The sequence below is a fragment of the Salmo trutta genome, chromosome 31 (assembly GCF_901001165.1).
Source record: "Salmo trutta chromosome 31, fSalTru1.1, whole genome shotgun sequence".
Lineage (NCBI taxonomy): Eukaryota > Metazoa > Chordata > Actinopteri > Salmoniformes > Salmonidae > Salmo > Salmo trutta.
Window position 1 is genome coordinate 5,175,709 of NC_042987.1, and position 14,159 is coordinate 5,189,867.

A 14,159-nucleotide genomic window follows, 5' to 3' on the forward strand; every position below is an offset into this window, starting at 1 on the left:
GAAACATGGGACCAACATGTTTTGTTCAGTTTAGTCTGTCTTTTCAGACTTCCTGGTAGTTTGACATGAGAGAGAAATTAATTATAAAAATTCTTTCTCCATTTTTACCAGGATACATTTTTTGGATGATGTTTTAGACACACTAGAGGCTAGTTTACATGGGAATCAGAATGACTGTTCAGGACAAAACAGACCAAAATGCTCAACCGTTTAAGACTTGGTGCCACTCCAATTTATCCCCAATACATTTTTTTAATTCTTGGGGCACTATAACCACATAGGAGTTAAGTTGGTACAGCATTCTCACTCACGGGTGCAACAAAATATAGCCTCTTTCAAGGCATGCCTCAAAATATGTTAATGTGAGAGAAACAACAATACCATGCACCCACTAGTGGTCAAAAGGTTTTTGGCGATCCAAAGATACGGTACTGTCCTAGGGCACACATTACACCGGCTTTAAGGTCTCTGCACTGGCTGCCTTTGAGTTTTAGAATACATTTTAAGATTATTCTATTGGGTTTTAAATCCATCCATGATTGTTCACCCCAATACATGTCAGGCATGCTTTTAAGTTATGTACCCAGTAGGTCCCTCAGGTCCTCTGGCCTTTTAACTATCCCAAAGCCGAGGACCAAGAGGCATGGAGAGGTAGCCTTTAGTTACTATGCCCCCAGCCTCTGGAATATCCTGCTAGAGAACCTGAGTGCGACCAAAACTGTGAACATATTTAAAGAAGATCTTAAAACACACCTTTTTAGTCGTTCAGATTCAGTCACACACCTTCTATATTTCCTTACACACAAAATCTCCAACACATGTCCCCTTCCCAACAATGTAGCCAAACACATCTGTTAAATGGTGCCTAAAACTATCATGTGGACTATGTAATTAACCTTATATTATCTATTTTTACTACAAGCCTTGGAAGCAAAAAGCAGTAACATATCAGTTCTGAGACTCTAACATTTAGATCATTTCTCTGTGTGTGTATTGTTCTTCATCCTTCAGGCAGGTTGTGGTAGGGAGGCAGATGAACGAAAAAGTGGTCTGACTGGGATCCTTACTAACGGCAGTCCCACACACTGCCTGATCCGGAAAGGGCAGAAGGCGGACAGACACATGCACTCAGAGGCGAGGACCCCACTGGTGCCCAGCGGTTGCCAGGCAACAAATGGACAGCAAGTTCCACCTGAGGAGAGAGACCCTCATCCCTCCTCCCAAATACCTGTCCCCCGACGCAGGTAGGGACCACATGGCTAATAACAGTTATTACCTAGTAAGGCATGGATAACGTTATGGTTATTACCTGTAGCATGGTTGCTGCCTTACCCATAGTTGGCTCTATACCATTCCAGGTCCAGATGATACAGTCATTGAATGGGGCATAGAATTTCAGAAAGTTAAAATAGCTCCAAGAATTGGCATAGAATTTCAAAAAGTGAAAACACAATTGGGTGTTTTCACCTCAAATCCCAAAACAAATCCCAAAACAGTCTTGAATAAACCAGAGTTTAAATGGAATTGACTCTAACCTTGTAGTGGTTCAAGTAATCCTATGGTTTGGGTATAAATGTTGTGGGGGAGGCTTGGTCAGATGACCGCTGTTGGATTCTTAGAATGCTTTTGAGTTTTCCAGAATCAGAATAGTTCTGGAATATTCTCAAGACTTTAGAAAATACTTCAGACTGTCAAAGTTCTATAATAAGATTGCCCAATCATGTGAGTGAAAATGAGATATATGATTGTCATGTTGCTGTTGACTGATAAACCTAAACCAATACTGCTCTTACTGTGATAGTGCACCGCTAGCCAATGAACCAATTGCTAGATTAGTCAATGCACAAATCAATGCACAAGATGTCAATGGCTTGTGTCACTGCCTTGCACACCATGGCTAACCACACAAATGTTATATTTTTTACCTTAACATTGAGATTCAAGTATCTCATACATTTTAATGCTACAGAAGAATACCCATGTTCCACATTGTTGAGCGTGTGATCTTTCATACTAGATGACATTGTGTTGAAGCATCTGTCATGGATTGGACATGCAATGCTGTGGAATTATCGAATCCCTAAAATCCCCACCCCCTTCTAATCTGAAAAATGATTATTATGTCCAGGCGAGATTGACTCCTGCGACTTAATCCATGTCTCATATTCAGATGAAAGTGTTAACGCTTTCCCTTTTCTTTCTATAATCTCTCTGTGTCTATCCAGACTCAGTATCATTAAGCGTGTGTCTGTGTTTGTTTATATGTTATTCTGTCAGTAGTTTGTACTGTTGTGTGTGTGTGTGTGACTCAGTGGCTAGCAGAGCGAGAGAAGCTCAAGGCTGTTTTCCCTGTGAATCATGCTCACACACACACGCGCGCACTGGTGTGTTGTGCAGGACACTCTCTCTGATAGGGATCGACTGAAGAAGCACACACAAACACACACAGCGGTCCAGACACAGGCAGCAGTCAGAGGGAGGGAGAGAGAGCTGTGTCTGTCGAGGGACATGGCCAGCCAGCGCTCTAATAAATAACACTGTTACATAACATACAAGAGGTCTGGGAACGGCTGCAGGCAGACGCTAGTTAAGTCTTTTTATTCACAGTTTTTTACAACCATTGATAGGTTGGAACAACTGTCTCTGTGTGAGGGGGGAACTCTGTCTCTGTGTGAGGGGGGAACTCTGTCTCTGTGTGAGGGGGCAACTCTGTCTCTGTGTGTGGGGGGGAACTCTGTGTCTCTGTGTGTCTCTGTGTGTGCGAGGGGGAGGAGTTGTAATGTGGTTATACATTAACAAAATTCCCTGCGGTAGTAGAGAGTTGCAATGAGGTCTTGATAAAATCCAATATGGTGGATCAATGGAGAACGATGACCTGATGAGTGTGTTGTTGGTTTAAAATCACTGTTCTCTTATATCAGGATCATGTGAAGTTCATGTGCAGGAAATCATGTGTGATGAAAGTGTCCTCCCGGGGAGCATGCAGCACGATTGAGCATGCTTGCTTTCCAAAGTACTGACAGTTGCTGTGTGTGCGTTTCTGTGTGTGTGTCACTGGGTGAGTAAGTATGTGGGTGAGAAATGAATTTGAGTGCGTGTGTGTGCGTGTGTATGTGTGTGTGTGTGTGTGTGTGTGTGTGCGCAGCACGCATGTGTTTGCGAGAGCCAGCCAACACAACAGCTGCCATGCTCACCTTTCACCTCTGACTTGAAATGACTTTTCTCCCTCAGTCTGGGTTGACGACTACCTTACTACCCTGCTCTATCCTTCAGCATATTAAACACACTGGCCAGGGCTGCTAACAGAGTTCGAATAATGTTACGTTACATAGGCCTAATGATTTGGTCATATTTGTAGAGGCCCTTGTGGCTACATTAAAGGTTTAGATTATCTCCTCGTCTCACCCTGCTCACATTCAAATGGGTCTGCTCTGTGTAGCCCCCTGTAAACATGGGCCAGTTTCTCTTAGCAGGAGCATAAGGATCAGTTACAGTCAAATAGATTCTACAATTCCATAATTTATCTGCAATAAGAAGGAATTGGATATTGGTAGTTTGTATGGCTTTGTCTATTCATTCCGTGATGAAAAAGGTTCAAATAAGCACAGAAAATAAATAGTGGGTCAGTCCACTAGTGTCCATCTGTCGCACAGTTTAATGCTACTGTCAGTTGTATAGTTTTATGGTCTGACTATAGACAGTTTCTTGTTGTAAGCTACTTCTTCACAGTGTAATCGAGCATTTGCCTCGTTTCACCTCTCAGCTGTCACACTTGTGTGTGTGTTTGTTTCACCATTCACACCCTAGCCAGGCACTCTTTAAGAGGCAGTGTTTTATAAAGTTGGGCAATGTGTTCAGTTCAGGGCTTTATCACTGTGTTACTGTTTGTCCTGCAGACAAGCCCAGACAAGCTTCTCTGCACCTAAAAGAGGAGGGACTTGGGTTGGGGCAGCTTTTTGGTAGCCTGAGTACCAGTCTCTTTAGCTAATCCACTCCCTGTACTTCATGTCATGTGACTAAGAGACTGGCCTTTCTGCTATCTTCAAATTCGTTATCAATAAAACGTCACAATATGATGCAGGGAGTTCGATTTGGCAGCTTCTCTGCTAAAACCATTGACAACTGTGCTGTTTTCAAGGGATTGTTAAATACATTTTTATATCACCTCTTGAAGAGCATAGTCAGAACTACACGTCTGATTATTCCACATTTAGCTCTATCGTCAGAGTCAGAGCAAGTAACTGCATGTTTTTCATGATCAGTAAACCTCAATTAAGCATGCATTTTTAAATATGTGAGGGTAGCCTATTCATTTTGCATGTGAGCAAACAACATGTCATTTAGCTTGCTTCATCAGAGATTAGGCTTTTGGAAAGAGCTCGACATCGGCAAGTCCTCTTGGTGGTAAAGTTGTCAGTCGGACTACTGTCATCACTATAGATTGCAAGCAAATCAAACAATATTTGGATATAGCCACCTAGTTTATCTACCGTAATTTCCGGACTATTGAGCGCACCTGAATATAAGCCGCACCCATTGAATTAAAAAAATATATATTATTTTGAACATAAATAAGCCGCAGGTGCCTACCGGTACATTGAAACAAATGAACTTTACACAGGCTTTAACGAAACACGGCTTGTAACAAAAATAAATAGGCTTTAACGAAACACGGCTTGTAACAAAAATAAATAGGCTTTAACGAAACACGGCTTGTAACAAAAAATTAAAATTAGCAGTAAACAGTAGCCTACCAAGAAAGCCATTGCTCCAGACCAAGCTCCCGTGCAGCAGCTCTATTTCCTTTTCCAACAGCCAGAGCAATCGCCTTCAACTTGAAAGCTGCATCATATGCATTTCTCCGTGTCTTTGCCATGATGAGGGTGACAAAATGACTACCGTAATCAGAATGATGGGAAGTTTGAGCGCGCTCGATTGAATCTAAACAGTAAACAAAAAAGTTGTTTCACCTTAACCCGTTCGGCAATTTCATTGGTCTAATGAAAGCTTCATGCCGCCAAAAAACTGAGCACGTCACTGAATGTGTTTTTTTTATTTAATTTAATAAAAAAATTTAAATTTGAAAGCCTGGGAAAAAAGTAGCGGCTTATAGTCCGGAAATTACGGTAGTTAGTTTGTTAACTAGCCATATTGACGTGATCTGTTATTAGTTAGCTAGTTGACCACATCAAATTGGCTAATAAATCAATGTAGCCTATCATGTCTGGCAGCAGCAATTGTGATTAAACACTCTTAAAACCAATGAAAAAAAATAAAAAATCTTAAAACCTATGTTGAAAAAGGGATAATATTAGCTAACTTTGCTAGGTTGGCCTATGTTGTTTGGAGAAAAAAGTTCATTAGGTCTACCTACCACTGTTTAGCCAAGTTTCTACGATTAGCTAGCAAAGTAAACATTATCAGCTAACAGTACATCGCCAAATGCACCTTTCTGCTGCTTGACAGTCAGACCCCACAAAGGATGGGAAATTAACCAAAATCGCTCATACTTGTCAGGTATTGTTATTTTATATCAGTCAAATATCCAATTAATGGTGGCCAATATTGAGAGATATCATGAGGCTACCCTGACGTATCTCAACATTCAAAAGGCACTGGCACGTCTGAGCTATCTTTGCTGCAGGTGCATGGTAACAATTGAACAACATGAGAGAGAAATGAAGAAACCAGTGTGCGGGTTTCTACTTTTTACCCTCACGTATCTGAAATGACATGATCAACTGATGTTTACTGGTCATGAAAAGCATGCGGTTACTTGTTCTAGCCTTTGATGATGATAGAGCTAAATGTGCGCAATTGTTTTGCATGGAATATTTGGACATTTGTAGTTCTGACTATGCTCTTCAAGATGTGATGATATTACAACCAAATAGTTAACATTTATTTAACAATCCCTTGAAAACGACACCCAGTTGTCAATGGTTTTAGCGGACCTGCGAGTCTCCTTGCCCCCCCCCTCCCCCAGCAGAAAAATCGAACACTACATTTTATTGATAATTACCTACATGAACATTGAATCATTAATGACCTTGAGAAAAACAGAGGATCAGATCCTTATTCGATCACCCTAACAGCTATCCTCAAATCACAATGATTATGCAAATATTGGAACTTTTTTCTCCACAGAACACATTGGTATCTGCTTGCTAAGCAACCATTTTTTGTTTGTCCAGACATTATCAGTCTGTCTGAAGTTGCTAGTTCATGTCTACATTCTCAAACTAAATACATACTGCAATTTCAACCGCAGAACAGTTCGTTTTGATTTAAAGCCTCGAGAATACAACAACTTGCCTAGCTAACAGCTAAATGTTTGTTTTTGACTTTGTTACAAATTCTAATTCTATTTTCGATGCGCCGCATATTTTCCTGGAAAACATGAATGTTATCTCCAACAACCAATGAGCAACTCTGCCGTAAATCCAGCGTTTATGGAACGTTGAGATTACCGAAATGCCAGTCTCTTTGGCAATGACAAGGTACTCAGTCTAGTTTTCTGCCTGGTTTGTTGTGAAAAGCTTTCTTTTCTTATCTCTGCTCCTGTAGGTTTTGGCTCTGAGGTAGTTCTTTAAGTGTATGGAATACTGCCCCAGCCTGCTTGTACAAGGCCAATGCGACCTAATTTCTCTATGTCAACGCTGTGAGAGATTGCCACTCCATGATAGGCTGACTGACCTAGCTTTAGCTCAGCCAGCTAACATAGGTCAGCAGCACTGTGTTTAGGGAAGCAGGATGAAGTATAGGCTACTCCATGCATACGCACGCACGCATGTATGTACAGCGCATTCAGAAAGTATTCAGACACCTTCACTTTTTCTACATTTTGTGATTACAGCCTCAAATATTCTTGGGTATGACGCTACAAGCTTGGCACACCTGTATTTGGGGAGTTTCTCCCATTCTTCTCTGCAGATCCTCTCAAGCTCTGTCAGGTTGGATGGGGAGCGTCGCTGCACAGCTATTTTCAGGACTCTGCAGAGATGTTAGATCGGGTTCAAGTCCAGGCTTTGGCTGGGCCAATCAAGGACATTCAGAGACTTGTCCCAAAGCCACTTCTGTGTTGTCTTCATAGTTTTAATGTCTTCACTATTATTCTACAATTTAGAGAAAAAAAAGAAAAATGCTTGAATGAGTAGGTGTGTCCAAACTTTTGACTCGTACTGTAAGGTTTTTCTGTTTTTAAATTTTCTAAAATTTCTTAAAACCTGTTTTTGCTTTGCCATTATGTAGTATTACAGTTGAAGTCGGAAATTTACATACACCTTAGCCAAATACATTTAAACCCGATTTTCACAATTCCTGACATTTAATCCTAGTAAGTATTCCCAGCCTTTGGTCAGTTAGGATCACCACTTTATTTTAAGAATGTGAAATGTCAGAATAAAAGTAGAGAATTATTTATTTCAGCTTTTATTTCTTTCATCACATTCCCAGTGGGTCAGAGGTTTACATACACTCAATTAGTATTTGGTAGCATTGCTTTTAAATTGTTTAACTTGGGTCAAACTTTTCGGGTAGCCTTCCACAAGCTTCCCACAATAAGTTGGGTGAATTTTGGCCCATTCCTCCTGACAGAGCTGGTGTAACTGAGTCAGGTTTGTAGGCCTCCTTGCTCGCACACGCTTTTTCAGTTCCACCCACATACTTTCTATAGGATTGAGGTCAGGGTTTTGTGATGGCCACTCCAATACCTTGACTTTTTGTTCTTAAGCCATTTTGCCACAACTTTGGAATTATGCTTGGGGTCATTGTCCATTTGGAAGACCCATTTGTGACCAAGCTTTCACTTCCTGACTGATGTCTTGAGATGTTGCTTCAACACATCCACCTAATTTTCCTCCCTCATGAAGCCATATATTTTGTGAAGTGCACCAGACCCTCCTGCAGCAAAGCACCCCCACAACATGATGCTGCAACCCCCGTGCTTCACGGTTGGGATGGTGTTCTTCGGCTTGCAAGCCTCCCCCTATTTCCTCCAAACATAACGATGGTCATTATGGCCAAACAGTTCTATTTTTGTTTCATCAGACCAGAGGACATTTCTCCAAAAAGTACAATCTTTCTCCCCATGTGCAGTTGCAAACCGTAGTCTGGCTTTTTTATGGTGGTTTTGGAGCAGTGGCTTCTTCCTTGCTGAGCGGCCTTTCAGGTTATGTCGATATAGGACTCGTTTTACTGTGGATATAGATACTTTTATACTTGCTTCCTCCAGCATCTTCACAAGGTCCTTTGCTGCTGTTCTGGGATTGATTTGCACTTTTCGCACCAAAGTACGTTCATCTCTAGGAGACAGAACTCTTCTCCTTCCTGAGCGGTATGACGGGTGCGTGGTCCCATGGTGTTTATACTTGCATGCTATTGTTTGTACAGATGAACGTGGTACCTTCAGGTATTTGGAAATTGCTCCCAAGGATGAACCAGACTTGTGGAGGTCTCCAATTCTTTTTCTCAGGTCGACGAGAGCCTACAGGGAGGAGGTGAGGGCCCTCGGAGTGTGGTGTCTGGAAAATAACCTCACACTCAACATCAACAAAACAAAGGAGATGATCGTGGACTTCAGGAAACAGCAGATGGACTCTATCCACATCGACGGGGCTGCAGTGGAGAAGGTGGAAAGTATTAAGTTCCTCAGCGTACACATCACAGACAAACTGAAATGGTCCACCCGCACAGACAGTGTGGTGAAGAAGGCACAACAGAGCCTCTTCAACCTCAGGAGACTGAAGAAATTTGGCTTGTCACCAAAAACACACAAACTTTTACAGATCGAGAGCATCCTGTCGGGCTGTATCACCGCCTAGTACGGCAACTGCTCCGCCCACAACCGTAAGGCTCTCCAGAGGGTAGTGAGGTCTACCTGTCCTCTAGGACACCTACACAACCCTATGTCACAGGAAGGCCAAAAATATCATGAAGGACAACAACCACCCGAGCCACTGCCTGTTCACCCCGCTATCATCCAGAAGGCGAGGTCAGTACAGGTGCATCAAAGCTGGGACCGAGAGACTGAAAAACAGCTTCTATCTCAAGGCCATCAGACTGTTAAACAGCCATTACTAACATTAAGTGCTGCCAACATATTGACTCAAATCTCTAGCCACTTTAATAATAAAAAATTGGAGGTAATAAATGTCACTTTAAACAATGCCACTTTATATAATGTTTACATACCCTACATTACTCATCTCATATGTGTTTTTACTGTACTCTATACCATCTACTGCATCTTCGCTATGCCGTTCGGCCATCGCTCATCCATATATTTATATGTACATATTCTTATTAATTCCTTTACACTTGTGTGTAAAAGGTAGTTGTTGTGAAATTGTTAGATTACTTGTTAGATATTACTGCATGGTCGGAACTAGAAGCACAAGCATTTCGGTACACTTGCATTAACATCTGCTAACCACGCGTATGTGACCAATAACATTTGGCTGATTTCTATTGATTTTCCCAGGATGTCAAGCAAAGAGGCACTGACTGAGTTTGAAGGTAGGCCTTGAAATACATCTACAGGCACACCTCCTATTGACTCAAATTATGTCAATTAGCCTATCAGAAGCTTCTAAAGCCATGACATCATTTTCTGGAATTTTCCAAGCTGTTTAAAGGCACAGTCAACTTAGTGTATGTAAACTTCTGACCCACTGGAATTGTGATACAGTGAAATAATCTGTCTGTAAACAAAGTAGATGTCCTAACCGACTTGCTAAAACTATAGTTTGTTAACAAGAAATTTGTGGAGTGGTTAGAAAACGAGTTTTAATGACTCCAACCTAAGTGTATGTAAACTTCCGACTTCAACTGTAAGTGTAGTTTGATGAGGGAAAAAAATATTGAATACATTTTTGAGTAAGGCTGTAAATATAACAAATGGTGGAAAAAGTGAAGGGGTCTGAATGCTTTCTGAATGCACTGTATGCATGCACACACACACGTACGCACACTCACAAAAATACACCTTTCCAGAGTAGGCATCTGTCTTCTGCAGTGAATTTTGCTCTGTCTGGGTTAAGGTCAAAGCAACAGCCTGCCTGGTCTCAGTCTGGTTCTCTTTGAGACTGGAAGGTGACCCCCCCCCCCCCCCCCAACCCTCTCTCCCCCAACCTCTTCTCCCTAGTCCTATATACAGGCCCTATGATTAGGGTTGTTGTCATGTCTTGACTATCATTGTATTTGACTATCATAAAATAATTACTCACCACATTCAACTATTACGCAATTAAATTAATCATATAACAATTAAGTAGTAATCGGGGGCACCACAGGAATTTAAAAAAAATAAGTTACTCTCTCCCGACTAAACTCTAAATATATACATTTCTCTTATATCAGTCATTTCATTAATTCTTATTTACCTTATCAGTCTCATTCTGACCGTCGTAATATCCTATAAATCTGCTCGAACCATAGTCTCCATGATGAATCAGTCATATACAAATTGGGTTAACCCTCCTGCTGTGTTCCGGGAGAATTGGACCGATTTCTCTCTGAAAAATGTAGTTAATTTAATCTGATTGTCATAAGGTCCCATGACTTTGTCCACACAATGCATCTGAACACACAAAATACATTTGGATGATTTCCATTACATTTTGGGTGTTTTATTTAACTTTTGTACACCTGAGGTGTTCCGGGTCAAAAATGAATGGGTGAGTGAATGGGTGAGACTACAATTAGTTTATAAAATTGAGCTCCAGCACATGTCCATTCATCAGATGGACACACTTCCTCTCCCAGACCCCCATAGGCATGTGTGTTTGAGCGCACACACACACACCTCACTCCCCTTCTTGGCTTCCATGGCAACATCCACAGGAACCTTTCCTCAATAGAATCTTTCCCCTACTGGAACCACACCTGTTGGCATTCTCACAAACAATCACAACATTGTTTCAATAAAATATATAGAACTTTTCTCGCAGCTCTTGTATATAAATAATTTTTGAGGCCTTGCTCACAATTCATTCTGTGGCAGCACAATGACCAAACGATATACTGTATGTGAGGCTCTTGATCATATCTTTGATCATGACACTGGTGAGGAGGAGAGAGTCCTTCTTAAACTTTGACACAAAGTAGTCTGTGATAAAGAGCACAATTTGTTTCATCTGAGTATTTGTTATAGTCAAAATAATCCATACATTATGCTTTTTTTACTCAAAAACAAGTGACCTGAGCTCATACAAATGAGGCCTACAGGCCATAATTAGCAAATAGAAGTTCAAAACTTGTAATGTACACAAGAACTTAAGTTGATAAAAAGATCTAACACAGCATTAGGTGATAATATATGGATTTATAATTAGCTATAATGGGGCAGTCATTTTGGAATAGGAACACAGAATTAATTAACCCTCCTGTTGTGTTTGTTTCATGTTAACAGGAGGGTTAATTATTTATTTACTAACTAAATAATTACATAAACACAAACAGGATACCTTACATAGGTCCCGTGTGGCTCAGTTGGTAGAGCATGGTGTTTGCAACGCCAGGGTTGTGGGTTCGATTCCCACGGGGGACCAGTACGGAAAAGATGTATGAAATGTATGCATTTACTACTGTAAGTCGCTAAATGACTAACATTTAAATGTAGATGTTACACACTGATTACTACACAATGCAATGAAAAGACCCTAGTGGACTAAAACGATATGGCTTGTTACACAAAATGGCGGATTCAAAAGAGAGGGAAAGGGAGAGCCGAAGGAATTACACTATCGTACAGACAGCTGATAGCTATGCTCATGGAAATGCAAATACTTTGCACATGAATGGCCGCTCATTCGAAATAATTGCAATGCACATATTTACGTGTTTACGTGTTTATGTCTTTGCTGTCTCTCTGTTTAAAACACTTGATCCGTCTGGGGAGTAATTCGACAGAAAGTCTCTGGTTGTGTAAGTCTCTGGTTGTCCACCAGAGATTACCATGTCCTTTGTAGTTTGTAGTAGGTTGGTCTCGGAGTGTCTGTTAGAACAGCAATGTTCGTTAGAATGGATCTTTCAAAGTACCACCCGGTAGTTCTCGGTCAAATTTACTAGACTAAAGTACTTAAACAGCTGCAGACTGAAAGTTCCTGTGTAGTCTTCTTCCTCGAGAGAGAGTTTGAGTTTTTCTAACCATTTAAACATGCAGCCATGCTCCACGTTTTTCTGGTCTCATAGAGTCTGACCATTCTTGACGTCCGGTTCAACACCGTCTGTCTGCTAATGTACATGTCATTAGGAAGGGTTTTATGCACTCTGCAAAAGGGGCGTTCCATGACGCCGGCATAATGTCTGTGATCGCGTGGGTGTGGTCACTGACTGGGTAGAACTTTTATATGAAAAACAATTCTCATTTAGAAGGCTAACATCACATTTCATCTTCTCACAAATAGTTTCATATTTCATCATATAACTTCCACAACATTGGATGTAAATCTGACAACTGTGAAATATACACATTCAGAGATAGTTATGTTTTTATACTGTCCTTAATGAGATCCCAAAATGACTGATCTGACATAATTGTTCTTTAAGTACCCACTGACCCTTCCAACGGTTTGGATTACAGAAATAATGTTTCATTATTCAACCTTGGATGTCACAGTACTACAAAATATCTCTGTTGTAACAAAGGGATTTTTAACTTCCATTTCTGCAGAGTGGGAGAGAGGGTTCCTGCAGGTATTTACGAACACGGCCAACTTCACAGAGGGCGCTAGAGTGGACCCACTGTAACCTGATCCTTCAAATCTTCACAGGAGAGTCATGACAGGGTTAACTCTCAAACATCAATAGGTCAAAGGTCATTCTAAATCAACGGCAACAGGGGAGAGGGGGTGGTGTAGCCCAGCCGGCTAGCACGCTGCATCTTGCATTTCAACTACAGCAGGGTTTTTTTTGTGAATCAAAAAGGTGCTTAAGTGGTAGGCGAGCCTGGCAATGGGCATGGTTGGCACAGCTGAATTATAGAGAACATTTTAGAGGCCCCCGATCATGGGTAATCTAGTTAGTTGCACAACTAAATACATTCAGCTGAAATGTGTCTTCTGCATTTAATCTCACCCCTGAGAGTCATAGAGGTGCCTTAATTGACATCATCAGCACCCAGGGAGCTGTTGTTGGTTAACTGCCTTGCTCAAGGGCAGAGCATCACATTTTTCCACCTTGCCGGCTCAGGGATTTAAACCAGCAACCTTTCGGTTATTGGCCCAATGCTCTTAACCACTAGGCTACCTTAGCAGTGTAGAGACATTTTTCAATTTTTAAGCCAATTTCCTGCAATTCTACAAATTTCTCCATAGAGCTCAGAGAAAATGTAGCAGTTAAAGTTAATTTGCTGCGATTCAATATAATCTACCATGGGGGGGGTTTGCTGGTTACAGGTTTTCTTTCTCTGCTATTAGGTTACATCACTGGGGTTGAATGAATCAAATCACTGAATCATTCTTTCATCAATAGCATCTACAATAAACATAGTGAAAGGATTTGTGTGTGTGTGTGTGTGTGTGTGTGTGTCAGTCAGGTTTTCCGTTAGGAAAATTTGACCAGCACGTTTTAATTTACCGGACATGGAAGAAATCTGCCGGACTCATTTGCATTGTCCACCCACGGTGCTCAGAATGACAGAAATCACATTTAGATTATGTTAATTCTGTGGATGCAACGATGTGAAGTCTTTCTTACTGAACTTTTGATGTGCACTTTGAAGATGTTAGTTGGCTGAGATAAAGAATTGACTTTTTCTCAGACAACAAGACAAGTAATGGACAGCAAAATCCCTAGGCTATTTCAATCTAAAATCAACAACAAAAGAAACGTCCTCTCACTGTAAACTGCGTTTATTTTCAGCAAACTTAACATGTGTAAATATTTGCATGAACATAACATTCAACAACTGAGACATAAACTAAACAAGTTCCATAGACATGTGACTAACAGAAATGGAATAATGTGTCCCTGAACAAAGGGGGGGGGGGTCAAAATCAAAAGTAACAGTCAGTATCTGGTGTGGCTGCCAGCTGCATTAAGTACTGCAGTGCAACTCCTCCTCATGGACTGCACCAGATTTGCTGTGAGATGTTACCCCACTCTTCCACCAAGGCACCTGCAAGTTCCCAGACATTTCTGGGGGGAATGGCCCTAGC

The 14,159-nt window shown here is 41.1% G+C and overlaps 1 protein-coding gene across 3 annotated transcripts in view; it reads left to right on the forward strand.

Moving 5' to 3' along the window:
- Positions 1–14,159, forward strand: part of LOC115169382 (zinc finger protein 704) — a 103,188-nt gene that overhangs the window by 4,699 nt on the left and 84,330 nt on the right. For 2 of the 3 annotated variants that reach the window (XM_029724949.1, XM_029724951.1), the window contains exon 2: positions 1,012–1,244. In XM_029724949.1, the coding sequence (XP_029580809.1) occupies positions 1,012–1,244 (233 nt within the window). The remainder of the gene's footprint in view (positions 1–1,011; positions 1,245–14,159) is intronic. The other variant, XM_029724950.1, reaches the window with a different exon arrangement.